Source organism: Ovis canadensis, chromosome 2 (assembly GCF_042477335.2).
Source record: "Ovis canadensis isolate MfBH-ARS-UI-01 breed Bighorn chromosome 2, ARS-UI_OviCan_v2, whole genome shotgun sequence".
Lineage (NCBI taxonomy): Eukaryota > Metazoa > Chordata > Mammalia > Artiodactyla > Bovidae > Ovis > Ovis canadensis.
Window position 1 is genome coordinate 139,391,716 of NC_091246.1, and position 16,848 is coordinate 139,408,563.

At 56.1% G+C, this 16,848-nt stretch overlaps 3 protein-coding genes across 3 annotated transcripts; all 3 read right to left on the reverse strand.

Annotated features, from left to right (window-relative positions):
• HOXD11 (homeobox D11) lies at positions 1–2,066 on the reverse strand. The gene is made up of 2 exons (XM_069574291.1): positions 1,212–2,066; positions 1–455 (listed from the first exon to the last, which is right to left on the reverse strand). The coding sequence occupies exons 1-2, from the start codon at positions 1,987–1,989 to the stop codon at positions 220–222; spliced, it is 1,014 nt and encodes a 337-aa protein (XP_069430392.1). The 5' UTR covers positions 1,990–2,066; the 3' UTR covers positions 1–219.
• A 6,440-nt stretch (positions 2,067–8,506) lies between these two features.
• Positions 8,507–9,467, reverse strand: HOXD12 (homeobox D12). Its single transcript, XM_069579447.1, has 2 exons — positions 8,897–9,467; positions 8,507–8,745 (listed from the first exon to the last, which is right to left on the reverse strand). Exons 1-2 carry the CDS (start codon positions 9,465–9,467, stop codon positions 8,507–8,509), a joined length of 810 nt encoding a protein of 269 aa, XP_069435548.1.
• Positions 9,468–14,537: 5,070 nt separating this feature from the next.
• HOXD13 (homeobox D13) lies at positions 14,538–16,349 on the reverse strand. Its single transcript, XM_069579448.1, has 2 exons — positions 15,578–16,349; positions 14,538–14,788 (listed from the first exon to the last, which is right to left on the reverse strand). Exons 1-2 carry the CDS (start codon positions 16,347–16,349, stop codon positions 14,538–14,540), a joined length of 1,023 nt encoding a protein of 340 aa, XP_069435549.1.
• Between the last annotated feature and the right edge of the window lie 499 nt (positions 16,350–16,848).

Consider the following 16,848-nt stretch of genomic DNA (forward strand, 5'->3'; position numbering starts at 1 on the left):
CATTTTCCCCTTATTAGGATCCGTTCGGCCAAGTCCCCGACCTCGTCCGCAGGCTGCAGTGGTCGCTGGGAGGTCCCGAGTTGACCGTGGGAAGGAATCGTGGAGTTCCACAGGGAAGAGGCGTCATTAAACCCAAGGACATTGGGCCTGCTCAGGGCAGGCTGGTGGGGAGGAGAGTGGGCGCGTGGGGTTCAGGGGAGAGGGGTGATCCTGGAGCTCTCAAAATAAGGGGTTTCCAGTGAAATACTGCAGACGGTCTCTGTTCAGTTTCTTTTCTTTCATCCTGCGATTCTGGAACCAGATTTTGACTTGCCGGTCAGTAAGGTTGAGCATCCGAGAGAGTTGGAGTCTTTTCTCTTTGTTTATGTACACGTTAAAGAAAAACTCGCGTTCCAGTTCGCGGATCTGGTACTTGGTGTAGGGACAGCGCTTTTTCCGAGACCGCTGGGGGGCCACTGCAAGTTAAAGAGACCAAGGGGTAAGAGAGGCCACTGCCTGCCCACCCCTGGCTACCCGCTCGGGCCGCGCAAGGGCCAGGCCTCGGCCGGTTGGGGACGTCCCTGCTGCGGCTGAAAGGCCCTGCCTGCGTCGTGGGGGATGATATATGGGCGGGCACAGGAGAGTGCGGGCGTGGACCTGTGTTCACGCCCCGACACACACACACACACACACACACACACACACACAGCCTGGCATCGAGGTGGGAAGCAGAGAGCGAGAGCGAGGCAGGCTCTGAGCTGGACTCAGAAGGGAGAGAAACACGAGCGTGCCGGGCATCTACTCGACTCCAGCCAGCAGCGTGCGTCAGGCAGAGGCTTGGATAAAGTCCAGTTTAAGGATCAAACTCTCCCCAACACCCCACTCCTTTAAAAGCAGGAGGCTCGAGTGTCCACACTCACAAATTGGCTTGAAATCTCCCCTCCCTTTCTACCTCCCTCCACGGTCTCTAGGACCACCCCCCCACGCACAAAACTGGGGGAAAGCTCTCTGCAGCGATTAATGTCGTCCTCGAAGTCTACCTTAAGCCCACCTAAATTGGTTTCCTATCGTAAACACGCTTTACAACGGCCAGGGAAATCTTATAGGATGTATAAACCCCTTCGAACGCTTATAAAGTAGCACATAAAACGGCGCAAGCAGAGGGAGGCCCCCTCCGCCCCCCCGCGCCCACGGCCCCAAGCCCAGCCGCCCACCCCGCGTCCGGTGCCTACCTGTGCCTCCGCTCTTCTCAGCCCCCGCCTCCCCCGGGGGCACCTCGCCGTCGCCGCCTTCCGCCGCCCCCTTGGGCTCCGAGCCGGGGGTCGTCTTGGCACAGGGACTTCCCCCGCCGCCACTGGCCGCCGTCTTGGGGTCGCTCTTGTCGGCGGCGCCCTCGGGCTGCGGCGGCGCGGGCGGCGGAGGGGGCTGCGGCCCGGCGAACGGGGGCCCGGGCGCAGCCTCGTAGAACTGGTCGAAGCCCTGAGGCAGGATGCCGTTGCGGCCCACGGCGCTGTAGAAGTTGGAGGCGGCGCCCGCCGGGCCGTGCGGCGGCCCGGGCGCGGCGCACACCGGCTCGGGCGCCTTGAAGAGCACGTCCGGCCGGCGGCCCGCGGGCGGGAGCAGCTCGCGCTGCATGGCCGCCTCCTCGGCCGCAGCCGCCGCCGCCGCCGCCGCCGCCGCAGCCGCGTAGTAGGGAGCGTAGCCCCCGGCGCCGCCACTGCCGCCCCCGCCGGGGCCGCCCCCGCCGCCGCCTCCCCCTGCGCCGCCGCTGCCGCCGCCGCCGCGGTATGGCCACTTGGCGCGCTCCAGGCCGTAGTCGCGGAAGGCCACTTCGCGCACGGGTTGGACGTGCGGCGCCAGGTTGGAAGAGTAGGGGAAAGTCATCTGGCAGGACGACGGTTGCGACAGGAACGACGGCTTGCTGGCGAAGTCCGACGGGGCCACATAGTACGCGCAGCCGGGCAGGTACATGCTGGCTGCGCTCGGGCCGCACTCGTCAAAGTCGTTCATGGCTCCGCGGCGTGCGCGCCGGCGAGCCCTGGGCCGCTCCCCGCGCCGCCAACCTGAGCCATCGATTGCACAAGAGGCTTGGGCCAGGATCAACTAAGCAAAAATCCCCACCGGGCGCTGACGTGCAATTCATCTTGATTGATTCTGGTGGTAATTATGTCACGTGACGCCATGGAGAGAAATGTCCTTATATCTATATCAGTGCTCGCCAACACGCCCCGGGACGGCTCCTGGCGCCGAGACGCGCGCGCGCTGGGGGCAGATCGGCCTCCCTCTCCAGCCAGCTCTCCCTGGGAGCCCCCTGACCAGGCTGTGCAGCAGGCCGGTCACCTGTGCGCCGCCGGCGGCTGCCACTGCTGGGTGCATCTGCCACCGCCCGGCTGGGCCGCCCGCCCGCGCCTGCCCGCGCCGCTTTAAGTACGCGGACTGAGGCCGGCAAGGAGGAGGAGGAGGGAGGGGGAGGAAGGGGGAGGAAGGGGGAAGGGAAAGAAGCGGAGCGCGGAGGGGGAGCCCCGGCTCCAGGCACAGGGGACTAGGTGTGAGGGTGTGAGGGTCCCACCCCCTACACCCCTTCCTGCAGCCGCTCCCTCCCCCGTGACGCCGCCACCCTCTTCAGTTTGCCCGTCAGGAGCTTGTTGCTTCTAGTTCAAGGCGCGTAATTGCGCCGCTCTCGGGGAGCCAGGAGCCCTGATTTACATATTTCTCTGCCCGGCGCTCACGCCGAGCAGTAACTTGGCTCTCTCTACTGCCGACCCGGAGCGCGAACGCCAGCCTCAAAATACTCACGCCGAAAGCCTACCAGGAGCTCACCCGGCTCAGGGTCTCGGTGCCCACTCGGCCCTGTCGCCTTCTCTTCTCTTCCTCCTTTCTTGTCCCCCTTCAGTCTTCTCACTTGCCTGTCTCTCCGGTCCTCTCTGCTCTCACTTCCCCGTCTCCTTTTTTCTTCTTCCTTCCTGTTACTTCCCTCCTAGCCGCTGGCTCACTCGGTCCCCTGACCCTCTCTCCTCCTTTGCCCCAGCTATGTGTCCCCGCCTCAATCTCTCTCCCTGTCGCCTCTCCGCCTTTTCTCTTGCAGTGCTAAAGCAAGGAGGGAGTTCAGCCAGTGGAGATACCCCGTGGCCCTCCAGAACCTTGGGGGTCTGCTGAACAAAAGGATCTGGAGTCCTACTCTCAGGGTGCCTGGCTTCCCGCTTTTCCACAATCAAGCAAGCAGAGACAAACCGCCGGTGCCTCCGCCCGTCTCACCCTCTGCCTTCTGGCCTGGATAAGACCAACCAGCCTCACATGCAGCTCCTTCCCTGTGTCGGAGCCCCGCCAAGGCCTACGCATCCGTGCCGCGCCTTCCCTGGGCTTCTGCAGCACCCTAGGGCCCCTGTGGGCTCCCTGGAGGTCCGTTGGCTCTGGGGGTGAGGGGCGGGCTCTCAGCCGCTCTTGCCTCCTGGTTTAAGCCCGTCTTCTCCACTCGACCCTGAGGGCCCCCCATCCACTCTCCCCAAGGCCTCACTCTCCTCGGCGGCGGCTGCGTCCCTCTTTTCTAGCCCGGGGTGTGGGGGGGTAGGGTGGGTCCAGGCGAGGCCTGGGCTCAGCCTCAGGAAAGCCAGCGTTTTCCAAAGGTGAAACCAGTCTCTTAGAAAAAAGCTCCCAAAATCCGAATCCCGGAACTGAGGGCAAGAGGTTGCCTCTCGCTCCCCAGGATTCCTCTGCCAGGCAATCAATCCCAGCATTTGTCCCAGGCCTCAGCCCTGCGCCCGAGACAGACAGTGCAGGTTGTGAGGCTGGTTCCCTCCCTGGCCCCAGTCGCCGCAGTGCCCGTGCCGTGAGCTCTGCCCACCATGCCGACTGACAGAGAAAAGGCGGGTGATCAGAGCGCATATCTATTTTTCTGACCAATGTTGCCCCCTTCCTCTTTTATCTCCTCCCTCCCATTCTCCCTCCCACTTTCTCTCCTCCGCCCCCTCCCACCTCAGCTTCCTTCCGAACACTGCGCAAACAGGTCGGTGGGGCTGGAGAGCAAGAAACCCCCCATCCAAGAACTGCCCATCCTTGCATACACCCTGCACACACCTGGCACCCTCGCCCAGATTCCAGCTCGCCCCCTTCTCCTCAGCCTAGACCGCTGGCACACTTGTCTGCCTCCCCATCTCCATCTCTTGCCCAAACCTCTCCCTTTCGGGCTCGGAGTTGACGCCCCAGGATCTCTCTCCTAAAATGGCTCCCCGGACACTGCACATTAGCCCCGCGGCCGCTCAAGACCCAGGGCAGGGGCCGCGGGGTGCCCCCCGGCTGGCTCTTTTATGTGTCTGCAAGTGCGCAAGATTCTGGCACCTTCTCTCTGCACGGGTGGGGCGCAAGCAGCCCGCTGCCCCCAAAGTGGAGCCTGCTGACCGTTAAAGAGGGAAATGGGGGAGGACGAACCATTCAAGTTCAACGACATGGCGACGGCGCTCGGGCTGGAGGCGCGCTTTGGCGGGGGAGGGTGCGCCATCTGCAGCGGCTCATGGGTGCACAGGGAAGGGGGCGGCCGACCCTTCTCCGCGCATTAGCGCGGACCCCCACCCCCCACAACCAAGCCAAGGCGTTCGTTCTTGGCCCAGCCCGCTTCGCCCTTTGGCCCCAGCTTTCTCCTCCATCCTCACCCTGAAACCCAAGGAAAACCGCAGCTCCCGACCCGCGCGTCTGGCTCGAGAACCTACCGTGAAGATCCAGGGGCTGTGGCCTCGTCTTTGCCTGCGCGGCCCCACTCGAAGCGCAGGGAGTGCACCGGCCCCTGTCTTCGCAGCCCGCAGCTCCACGAGTGGTAGCTTTCCGCGCAGCGCCCGGACGCGATGCGGTAATTTTGAGCCACCCAAGATAAGACACTAACTTGACCTTAACTTTGTCAGGGCGCCCCTGGTATCTGGAGAACGTGAACAGACACTGTCTGGCAGCTCTCGTAAAAACTGACTGGGGAAGAGATTCTGAGTCATTCCATTTATTGCCACTACAGTTCTGCAAGAAAGCTTTTCCTCCCTGCCAAACTTTAATTATTTATGCCCTTTTAGGAAACGAAAGAAGAGGAGAAACGCAGGGGAACACCCAGAGCCTGTCCCTTCCCTGAAAAGTCTTCGGAATGGGCTCCCTAAGTCAAGTGACCGAAGAACAAAAATGTGGGGAGATTACCTTTGTCCAAGGACGGTCGGACAGCCGCTGTGCCCCCCGCCCCCACTAAGTGGGGGGTGGGTGCAGCTGGAAGAGGCGGGGTGAAGGGGCACACCCTCCCCCCACCCCCACAGACATGAATATTTACAACGGTTCTGGGTTTCTCCTCCACGCGCCCGCCTCCCGGAAGCCTCCCCAGCCCGCCTCCCTTGGGGAGAGCCCCCAGGCCTTAAAAGCGTCTCTTGGCCGGCCCTCTGAGCTCTCAGCCGGTTGAATGCCAGACCAAGCCGTTTTTCCTTGTTTAAAAACCTTTTCTTTGGTCAAGAGGCCGCCTAGACTGCAGCATTTCTGAGGACGCATTTGTCTTTGTGCGAGGGAATGTTAAACACTCAGATTTCAGCATTTTGCTGGGGTATTTTTTTCAGATTTCATCGTGCTTCCAAATCCCTGCTGGGACTTTGGTTAGGAGGGGAGAAAGGACACCATCGCCTTTTATATTCATGTGGATCAGCAAAAGGGATGGATTTGAAAAACACTACTGAAGCTCCAATCAACAGACAAAATTTTACACTTAGAATAATTTCAATCTGTTTGGGGAGTGGTCTTCACGAATATCTCCTTCCACCCTACATCCAGGCTAAAGCAAAAGAACACAATGATATAATGGCGTATATTGCAGAGAAAATGGTCTCCCTGTGTGGCCATAGGGCCTTGGTCTAAGTCTGGTTCCCTGGCCCTTTACCCAGCCGGCCATACCTGAGGTCCGAGTATGGCCTCTGCCTTTGTTTGGTTATTTTGAAGGGGGCAAACCTTACCGGACTCAGAGAGACTCAGTTCTGATACCATTGCTTCCCTGAGCCCTATCAGCATTTCTAAATAATAGGGCCTGCCTCAGCAGCTTCTTGCTTCATTTTTTCTTTTTTTAAAACGAGCTGTTTAAAATATATTTCATCAGATTTGCTTCAGAGAAGGGGAGTTGGAACCATTGAATGCTCAAAATTAGAGACTTAATGTTTTTTCTAATTCTTCCACTTGCTAAAAGCTAGTAATTCTCTAGTTTCCATCTCTGAGCTAGCAGGGAGCTGGGGTCTGCAAGAGCTCAGAATACTGAGCAGGCCCCAGGTTTCCTGGCCTGGTTTAGAGGCTCTGAAGACTTAGAGGGTGCTGGGTCCACATTTCCCAAGGGAGGCTGCTGGGCTCCTGGCAGAGGGACCAGTATGGTCCCAGTATGATTTCCAGTATGATTTCCACAGGACATAAGGCTAGTCACAAGAAGCCTGACTGGAAAAACATGGCAGGGAGAGACGTTTTGTATTGAAGTCCAAGGAACCTCATATCTTGGCAGCCCCCTGATAACAGAAAGCTTCAAAGTTTGAGAATTTAGGCAAAATGCAGAAGTCCCGGCTAGCAACAAGCCGAGGGTTCTCTTAGCGTGTGGGACACGCTGAAAGCTGCTCATGGTTCCCCTACCTTAGTATTTTATATATTTTGTTCATAGGCTTTATACACCATTTCCTGACTGACTTGGAAGCCATTTTCTCATTTAATGAACAGTCAAGTCGACACCCATAGTGAAACAGCAACCGGGAAAGAAAAACGAATTTGGTGACCTGAAAACCACTAGAAGAGAATCTGAAACATTTTGAAAAACCGACATCAGTCCCGTGACAGCTTGCCTGGGACTTGGATATTTATTTCCACTGAAAACATTTCTGTATGTCTGATACATACAAGCTATTGTTTTTGACAAAATAAACAAAACACATACAAAAATTATTAGATAGCAGAGAAAATGGAATTCATCTAAACATCAACTGAGGTCAGTTGGGCTGAGGCTCAGAGTGCCCCATGAGGTGTCCATTCCAGATCTTGTACTGAAGATTCTTGGTCTTGCACTGAGAATAAACATCATCGTACTTTGAGAAAAAATTTTCAACTCTTTGGCTGTCGTGCATCTCACTAGAAGAGAGGGAGCTATTTCTCTGAAGGAGGTGGAGAAGGGGCAGAGATGATAGAAGGAGCCTGGGGGGCCCTTAGGGTCACTGAAATCAAGGTAGGACACCCCAACACATCCAGGACATCTCTACCTGGCATTCAGCAACCCCAGCCTCCACCGAGCAAGCCTGACAGGGCCCATAATCTCTCAGGCTCTGCTGGAGCAGGTCAGACGCGGCTTCAGAAAGAGCACAGCAATGGGGCCCCTGATGAAGCTGGTGGGCAGTGAAGAGGATGAGGAGAGGGAACTTCTGCTTCTCTCTGCTTGGCTGAGAAGAGATGGGGCTGAGGATCTGAAGGGCCTCCTTTCTAACCCTCCTGATTTCTGGTTGGTGGGAGAGAGTTAACCTCTCCCTGCAGTGATTCATTACCATAATTCAAGAAAGAAAGACAGACCAGTGGACACCTTTTCCCACCTCTCCAGAAAAGCCTTATGGACAGGCAGAATGTAGGACACCCCCCCCCTCTTTCCTGGCTCACTCCCACCTCCCCCTGGATGTTTCCCCTCCTCCTGGTGCAACTCAGCCTCAAAGCCAACTAGGAGCTTGCCTCACCAGAGTTCAGCTCTGGGGGTCCAGTTACAAAGTGGAGGGCTCTGGCATAGGTATGTGTGAGGACGTGGGAGAAATGGGGATTTTACCAGTCCGTCTGGAGATTGCCGTTTGCTGTGGAGCCCCAGCCTCCCTCATCCCATCCATGGGAAGGAAGTGCCCAATCCATTCAGCCCAGCTGGAGGGGCCAGCCCTGCCTGGATTCCGAGGTGTCTCTGGAGTTTGTCTGGCCACCACGCCCCCTTACTCCTTTTTCCTTCTGAAGGTCTAAGGCGGCCACTGTCCTCCCAAGGGAGAACGGTGCCCTTTCCTTCCTCCAGAGTCAAGATCCTGGCTTTGCCACAAGGAGTTTGGCTGCAAAGAGACAGAATTGTGCTGTCAGCCCTTTCTACTCTGCCGGGAAGGTCTTCCTAAGTTCGGTTTCACTCTGAGCCCTAGTTAGGTGCCTGCTGGATGCAGAAAGGGCTGGGGAGGAGGGCATAGGAAGACGAATCAGGTGGAAGCAGAAATGCTAGTACAAGGGTGCAAAGTGAGTCCAGGGGATACACCCCAGCTAAGAGTTAGGACAGGTGACCCTAGACGTCCACGCCGGAAACCTCAAGGCCGAGGCTGTCACTTCTGCACGTTTCTCTGAGAAAGGGGGAAAGCAGGGACGCTTAACTGGCCAGGTTTCCAAACAAATCTCCTGCAGGCTTCTGGGGCTGCTGTCTGAGAGGGAGGGTACCTGGAACCAGTGGAGAAGGAGCAGAAGAAAAAGCCCCATCCCCTGTCTTCCTTCACGGGCAGGCCTTGAAAAAAAGGCAGGCCCAGCTCCGCCGGGGACACACCCGGGGCTAGTACAATGCCAGCGCCTGCTCTCGCAGCACCACGCGCTTCTTCTTCATACGCCGGTTCTGGAACCAAATTTTGACTTGCTGGTCGCTGAGGTTTAGCCTGTTGGACAATTCCTTGCGCTTCTGCCGGTTGATGAATTCGTTGAGAAGGAATTCGTTCTCCAATTCCGCAATCTGCTGCTTTGTGTAGGGTTTCCGCTTCTTTCGGGCCCTCCCCGGGGCCGCCCCCCACGGCAGGCCTGCAACACAGCCCCAACCCAAGTCAGCCCAGCCCGCTCCCAGTTGCCTGCCCGCCCCTGGCGGCTTCCCTCCCTCTACACACTCTTCCCAGCACCCCACCTCCCACCCCGGCCCGGGGAGCTTTGCTTGGGGAGCCTGGCCACCCTTTACCGTCGGGCAGCGAAGGTCGCAGGCAGGAGGCGACGCCGGCCTGCATTGTCATGTTCAAGTTGAGCGGGCCTTTGGCGTCGTCCTTGAAGCCGGCGGAGCAGGGTGTCCCCTCGAGCAGGGTTGAAGAGCCTGGCGCGACGCGGCCCATACCCGTGTAGTCGTATTTGGCCGCTTTGAGAGCAGCGGTCGCAGGGGCCAGACTAGACTCCGGGATGAAGGGCGGCCTCGCACGGCCACGCTCCTCCGGCCCCGCGGCCGCGTCGGGAGTATAAAACTTGGCCTGTTCTTCGGATCCGTCTTTGGCGCCCAGGGGCTGCAGGCCGAGAGGCCCAGAGCCAGCCAGGTAGGGCTGGGGAAAGCTGCCGAAGGCGGTGGCACCAGCAGGCTGCGCTGGGGCGCAGGAGGCGGGCGTGGTGGCCCAGGGCAGCGCGCTGCGTGGGTACGAGATAGGGGGAAGCGCGGCCAACTGGCCGCCATTCGGTCGCAGGTTGGAGAAGTAGAAGGAGTCGGGCGACTGCAGATTCAGAAGCGAGCCCACATAGCCCGCTCTGTAGAGACTGCGCTCACACATCTCCAACAAAGGGCTTGAGCTGCGCTCGCAGCAGTATTTAGTTACAACCGGGAATAAGAGGGACAGGCTCAGACGATTGGACGAAACTTCGCCTGCAGGTTCTTCAAAGCCGGTCATTTCAGCACCGCCTACATCCCCCGACCCGTTTCCCTCCCCCCCCCGCCCCCATTCAGGGTATTAAGATAACACCCGCAATATTCGATGGCGAAGGACGAGGTTGCCAGGCCGAGCCAAGTCATACTGAACGAAGATGGAAGCCTCTTCGAGTTTTCTGGACGATTTCAGGAGCTGGGGGGCATTGGGCATCGGGTACCTCTGCCTTAATGTCCCTTGGGACTCTTCTTGGTCTTGACTGGCTTTGCACTCCCGTTTTCTGCTGGCTACTTGGGTCAGGCTTGCTTCTACCAGCTTTCACTTGCAGCTGAGGCCTTTTCCAGTAGGGTGCACTTCCTGGCTTGTCCAGAGAGCCCTTGCTCTGGTAAGGTCATCCTCGGTCCGTAGGCCTTAGCAAAGCTAGTCCTACCCCGTCCCTCCCCACCTCATCCCTCTGGACTGGACTGTGCACAGGTGACCTGGCAGTGAAAACCCAGGGCTGCCTGAGCCCCACGTCCCAGGCTGCAGGCACAGTTTGCTGATAGAAGAGAAACGCATCACAAATCCTGCCCAAGTCTGGCGCCCAGGAAGGCGGCTTCACATCACTCCTGGTGTGCTTCACCACTGCCCAGCCTTCTGCTCCTAGTACAGTCAGCATCCAGGTCCGTGGAGAGTGCTGGCCTGAGGACCCGGGCTGCTTGATTGGACAATCGTTGCCAAAGGCTACATTCTTTTAATAGCCAGCAGTTCACCTTGGCGATTACACCCAGCAAACCAGAGTTCCAAGGTGTTCATTCATTCCGTGGCGTGCAGTAGAGCGAGCTGCCCTGACCTGGTGTTGAAGAACAGAAGACCAGAGCCACCGACCGGGAACAGCGGGGCACACCGAGGCACACCGAGGCCGCGGACTAACTGCGTTCCTCTGCTCCGCGCCTCCAGGGGCTCGCGGGCCGCTGGCGGGTTCGGCGGTCTGGCGAACAGGGAGGCGGGCGGCAGCGCTCCCTTGCTGGGAGCAATGAGGCAGCCCCCAGCCGCAGTTCCTCCAGTCCAGTGTGGCCAGAGGGCTCAGGATCCTCCTTTCTTGCCTCCGGTCCCAAGACCCCCAGCGACCTGCCTCCGCCCCAGCCTGCAGCCCGCCTCGCGGTCCCCGAGCCAAGCTGGAATTGGTTAGACCGCCAGCTCCGGCACGGAGACCACACAGGCGCCGCCGGAGGGCAAGGCTGACCACCGCGCTGCGACTTTATTGTGTGAGTTATGGCGACCAATTGGGCGGCTCTGGGGAACGCAATCGGCCTCTTCCCCTCGCTCTGGGGCGGGGGTAGGGGGTGGGGGTGGGGGGGTGGCAAGTCTGGGCTCCTCAGGGCTCCGTCAGAGTTTCCTTAGGAGCTCAGAAACAGAGACATATTCCATTCCCTTGTCCTTTCGTGGGGGGTTTAGGCACGCGCTGCAACCTCAGTTCCTGGGGACTTAGGAAGCCTAGGCTCTCAGGGAAACTCGCCCTGTTTTCGAGGAGCTACAACCTCCCTAAGTCTGAAAGTTCCAGTTCCAAGGGGTGCTTGCAGTCTTTTGTCTTCCTATCTCAGTACCATTTCCAGGTCCAGGGGTGTCTACCTCGGACTTTTAGGCGGATGCTTGCTGCGGTTTGCCCAACGGGACTAGAGGTATAAAGGAATCAAGGGAGAAATAGGAAAGACGAACAACTAGACTCTTCTTTCTCCTTGGCTCAGATGATGCCCAGCTGCCCCATCTCGTCTCCTGGGCTTATGATTTCCTAGGTCCAGCAGACACAGTTTTATGTTAGAGCTGGCAGGCTGGAGACAGGGAGGGAGGGAGGGAAGGAGGGCGGCGAAGTGGGAGGGTGCCAGAGGCTTGGCTGGTGAACTGCAGAATGGGAAAGGAGGATATATGGTCTCGGAGTTACACGGCGAGCTCTGCCAATGCCGCCTACTGCCCAGGAGATGGCGAGCGAGCTCCACGCCTGGCGAGGCGCCGCCGCACGGTCAAGATCAACAGTGAAGGACGGCTCAGCCGGCCTGGGGTCGCCAGCCTTTGCGGTCACGGCCCGCGGCCAGGCAGCCGAGCATCTCGAAACGCCGGAGATGGTAGCGGCAAGGCTGGCCGGGACGGCGGAGCCAAAGGGATCCGGATGGCTGCCAGAGACTGGGAAGGGTCGCGGCCGCCCCTTTGTCTGGCGGTAAGTCCCAGCGCCGAAGTCTCCTTCGCCTCTTGGATCGCGCGTAGACGCGCGGGCCTTGATTCTCCACCGGCGGCGCTCGAAACCTGCCAGGTTTTGCAGGCGCTCTGCCGGTGCCCTTTCAGTCTCCACCCGCAGCAAAGGCCTGTCTCCGAAGCTTCCTCCATTCGCCTCGTGGGTCTCACTACCAGCCCTCCGGCCGTTGATCGGCTCCGCTCCTCAATTCGGAATATAAAAGGAATGTATATAAATAACAAAGTCTTCATCTGTTATTGATTTAGCCGTCAATTCAAATTCCACTGGAGAGCGTTTCAACGCAGTTTTCATCTTCAGCAATCCTCCTGTTTCTCTTAGGAGGGGAAAATTGACCGGCAAACTACAGATGAAAGGAAAACCTCGAGGCAATCCTCCCTACCATCCATGGCAGGAAACCTGAGAAACGGACCTGGGAGATGGGGTGCGGTTCTGGAGTCTGGAATTTACAAAAAGAAAAGAAGTGGAGAGAAACGACGATGGAGAAGGGAAACAGGCCCGTTTTAAATAACACATCTTGTGAGAAAAAGAGAAATATGTTAGTGACTCTAACTGAAGTGGAACGTCGGGGCGGTGTGGCCCCATTTTCAGGAGTTATTTCTTCTTGAGAGATTGAATCGTGGTCACTTTTCCTTTTCTGTCTCTGCTCCTGCCTGCTTATCTGTCTCTCAATTAAAAAGAAGTTGCCTGCTCGCAGTCGGTTGCAAGATACGGGAGAAAAAAAAAATCAAGCCGAAGCGGAGAAAACGAAAGTAGCTCTAAACTTTGGGTCTCGGTGTTTTCTCTGGCAGATCCATAGGGGAATTCTCCCACTAGAAGAGTTTACATATTGTGTGAGGTTTTAAACAACTATATTTAACTCTCATACCAAAAAGTTAGCAGCCATTGAAATCATTGCGCCCGGGCGCTAACAACGAGGAGACATACAGTTCCTTAGCGGCCATTTCCCTGAGTGGCAAAAAGCCCTCAGAAATAAAGTTCCTAGTGCCTAAAAATTGCGTCTAGAGGTTTAGGGTGTATAATTATGGTTTCAGCCTTCAACTTCTGTATGCAGACTGCCGGGAGAAAGCGATAAGGGATAAGCTTGAAATGTTTCTTTTTCAGTTTCCAAATATGGATTTGACTAATTTCAAAACCTTCCTAGAATAGATATTTATAACAGCCTTTCTAGGAAGAAAATCGCCAACCCGAGCACATATGTATTATATTGGTTTAAAAAATAAAGCCATCTGAATAAACTGATAATTTTCTTTTGAAAGAGAAGTCGAATTTTATTGGGGAATTTTTTAAAGCTGGTCTGGTAGAAAAATATAATTTTAGACACCACAAATTATATCCTAATTTAAAGATATCACTATTTATGTTAAAGCCACGGGAGAAGGAGGGGGAAAGGGTGATGGAAGTGCACAGCCTGGAGGTTTGAGAGACCAGAACTGGTGTTGCGTTTCCTTCATCTACAAGGAACCATGGCATTTGGGATAACACGATTTTATAATAAATAAGAACAGTTTCTAGAGGCAACAAGAGCTTGGAAAAAGAAAACTAATGTATAAAGACTCAGAAGAAACAAGAGAGTTCTGTTTATTTGCATCTCCCTAGGAGTAAAAAGTGATTTTTTAAATGCCTGAAGCACTGCCCATGTGTCTCAGCTCACAGACATTGCATCTACAAAAATAATCTGTTGTATAAATATGCAGCACTTTAAAAGTAGTTATTTATCATCATTTTCAGAGACATCTTTTATTTTTTTCTTCCTGGACTTCAGAGCTCCACATTTCCCACATTTGTCAGATGCTTTAAGCTCCGAAAGAGCCCAATACATTTGTTCAGTCAAATTCTTCACTGGGTTCTGGATTAAAGTTCCCACCCATGGCCACATCGATTCAAACCTCTTTAAGGGAACTGAGAAGATGGCCTCAATTCTAGCCCCACAAATTGGAGGCCAAGGAGAGGGAATGCATTTATACCATCCATGGGTCACTCTGCGAATTGCAGACATTTAAATATCTGTGTCTAGAGAAATGAAGGCATCCATGAAGACACATTATTTCCAAATTAAAGATTATAAAAGCACAAATCTACAGGGCGTATTGTACATATACAACAGCAAACGGCCCAATGTCGGAAAGATTGTCTTCACTCCACTATTGATACAAACCCTATTTAATAAGGCAGCTGCTTTAAAAGCCATCACAGTACCTCCAGCCTCCTGTTTTCAGACTTTCCCAATGACCCTAGAATACTGCTTGCCCAGAGCTGTTTCCATTTGCCCCAGGGTGACTGCTGAGAGCTAATGATTCAATTACCCATCACAGGATATGAATGACTGCAAATCCAAATCCTTTTGCCCTAATGGATTATGAAGATAGTAAGTGCTGGAAACAGGCATAAAGAGCTATTTTAAAAAATAAAACCCTAAAATCAGAATGGCACTTCTGAAATTCATTTGGAGGGATTATTCAAAAATACTTCAAGTCCTTTATACTGGCCTGGAGGGAGAAACAGAACATTAAAAAGTCATAAAAAATAAACCTAGACAAGAGCAAAATCAATAATAAGAAAGAAACAGAAATACAAAGGTTGGGCAGCAAAAGGTTTTAGAGCCAGAAAAGGGGAAAAGAGAAAAACAATTCACAAAATTTGCCATCACTGGCAGGGGATTGGGGGAATTAAATACATATTCAAGTCTTTCCAAAAGTCTTTTGGAGGCAACTGAAAGCATTTAAACTCTGTGGCCAATCTGGCCCACATCAGGAGACAGTGTCTTTGAGCTTGGAGACGATTTTCTTGTCTTTCACTCTTCGGTTCTGAAACCAAATGGTCACTTGTCTCTCGGATAGATTCGTGGCAGCCGAGATTCGCCGCCGCTTGTCCTTGTTAATGAACTTGTTAACGGCGTACTCGTTCTCCAGTTCTTTGAGCTGCAGTTTGGTGTAGGGCACCCTCTTCTTTCTCCCCCGACGGTAGACACACATGTCTGGCTGATTTAGAGCCACATCCCCTGGTATTGGAAAAAAAAAAAACACAACACAAAACAGCACGGGAAAAATTAGATGGGGATATGTGGAGCACAAAGCTGGGGACTTTGTGTGTAGACTTGGAGAGGGTATAGAGAATGAAGAAAGCCAGGCTGTTTATACTTTATTATTATTTATACAGACACATTATTTACACATTATCAAAGAAAGATTATTTACACTTCAAAGTGAAGGCCAATTTGATGGATCATCATGGTTTCTCACACCAGCATCTTAAGAAGCCTGCGATTTTATGGGGTGGTTGTTGGGGGCTCTCATAAGGACAGTTTCTGCAAATGCTGGTTGCAAACATATGAACATACATAGACTTAAGAAAAAGCCCAGGCTGTTTGTTGAGACTTTGATTTCTTGTGTTCCTTGGAGCTTGTGAGCTCTTGGAAGCTTTAGTGGCATTCTGGGGCATTCATGTCCTTGGAAAGTGGGGCTCAACTTCATGACACCTCTTTGGGGAGGAGGGGCCAAGGCCTAAGCAAAGGGCAGCAAAGACCTTCAACTTTTGGAGAAAAATAGGCCTATGCCCACACACAGGAAGAAAAGGGTTGTGAGAGAGGCAGTTTAAATCAAGGGATGAATTTACAGATTTCACACAAACTGTTCCACGGGGTTTAACCGCGGTTGGGGGAGTAGAACAGACACTCAACTCCCAGTAGGGGCGCAGACTGCCAGTCATTTCTTTTCCTTCTTTCTCTCTTCCTCTACCTCCCTCCCTGCATTTCTTCCCCTTGCCCTTCTCCCTTTCCCAACGTCCCTACCTGGAAAGGATGACTTCCAAAAGTGAGAGCCCTGTGGCTGGTCCTTGGCGCAGTACACCTGGCTGTTCCACCCGTTGGCCAGTGTCCAAGACTGGTAGCCTTCCATGGAGATGTACGCCTCGTGCCGAGGCTCCCCGGAGCTGAAGGTAGACACCATGTCGATGTAGCCGGGCACATGCTGGTAGGGGCTTGTGTAGCCCTGGTAGAAAGACACCTCCTTGGCTCGCGCGGGCACCTCGTTGGCTGGTACGCTGCTGCTTGCCAGGCCGGACACGTCCATGTACTTCTCCACCGGGAAGCCTCCCAGCGAGGCGTGCGGCGACGACTTGAGAGCATTCTGCTGTAAGCCCACGCCGTGCGACATGCGGCAGCTATAGTAGCCGTTGCCGAAGTGGTAGCCGTAACCCAGGGCCGGGGCGCCCGGGGGCGCTGCAGCAGCTGCGCCGGGCGCCGGGCACTCTTTGGCGGAGGGCGCCTCCGGGCGCGCCGCGACCACAGCCGAAGATGACGACGACGAGGCGGAGCCCGCGCGCTCAGAGGTCCCCGGGTACGCGAAGCCTGAGGCCGCCGCCGCCGCCGCAGCCGCCGCCGCCGCCGCCGCCGCAGCGCGCCCAGAGTGTGTGCCGGCGAACACTGGCGCCGAGAGGAAGCCGCGACACTGGCCCGGCGCCGCTGCCGCCACAGAGGAGGAGGACGAGGAGGCCGGGGCCGCCCCGCCGGCCCCGCCGTCCGCCCGCAGCCCGTCCATGTCCCAGCTCGCGGCACGGCTCATGGCCCGGCCCGGCCCGGCCCCGGCCCCGGCCCCGTGCAGGACACCATGGCGCTGCGCGCCTCCTCCCTCCTCTCCTTTCTCTCCTGTTCTCTCGCTCCCGCCCTCTTCCTCTCGCCCTCTCTCCCTCTGCGAGCCTCCCGCCTCCCGCCCGCCCGCCCTCCAACAGGTTAGCTCATCGCGGGACGTTTATAAAAACGAAGTTCAGGTTGGGAGGGGGCCTGGGCCGGTCGGGGGGCCGCCTCCCTCCCCGAGGGCTCCCGTTCGGGGCCGTGCCATTGGCTGCGCGGGGCCACGTGGGGATGGGGGGCGCGGGAGAGTCTGGCTCCCGGCCCGGGCCCGTGGACCCACCCACCAGGGCCCCTACCCCTCCCCAGCTCTTGTGCAGCCCACCGCCCCTTTCCGCCCGCCCCCGGACCCAGGCGTTTGCGGCGCAGCCACCCCCACGAGCTGATTGCGCGACCGCCCATCCTGGGCCCTGTCTGCGATCGAGGCGGGCGCC

Excerpts from the sequence above, each read along its gene's own strand:
- HOXD11 (XM_069574291.1), bottom strand. The coding sequence starts at position 1,989 with ATGAACGACTTTGACGAGTGCGGCCCGAGCGCAGCCAGCATGTACCTG. Across the intron at positions 456-1,211 it reads TGAGAAGAGCGGAGGCACAG|TGGCCCCCCAGCGGTCTCGG; the intron begins GTAGGCACCGGA and ends TTTAACTTGCAG.
- HOXD12 (XM_069579447.1), bottom strand. The coding sequence starts at position 9,467 with ATGTGTGAGCGCAGTCTCTACAGAGCGGGCTATGTGGGCTCGCTTCTG. Across the intron at positions 8,746-8,896 it reads GCGACCTTCGCTGCCCGACG|GCCTGCCGTGGGGGGCGGCC; the intron begins GTAAAGGGTGGC and ends GCTGTGTTGCAG.
- HOXD13 (XM_069579448.1), bottom strand. The coding sequence starts at position 16,349 with ATGAGCCGTGCCGCGAGCTGGGACATGGACGGGCTGCGGGCGGACGGC. Across the intron at positions 14,789-15,577 it reads TTGGAAGTCATCCTTTCCAG|GGGATGTGGCTCTAAATCAG; the intron begins GTAGGGACGTTG and ends TTCCAATACCAG.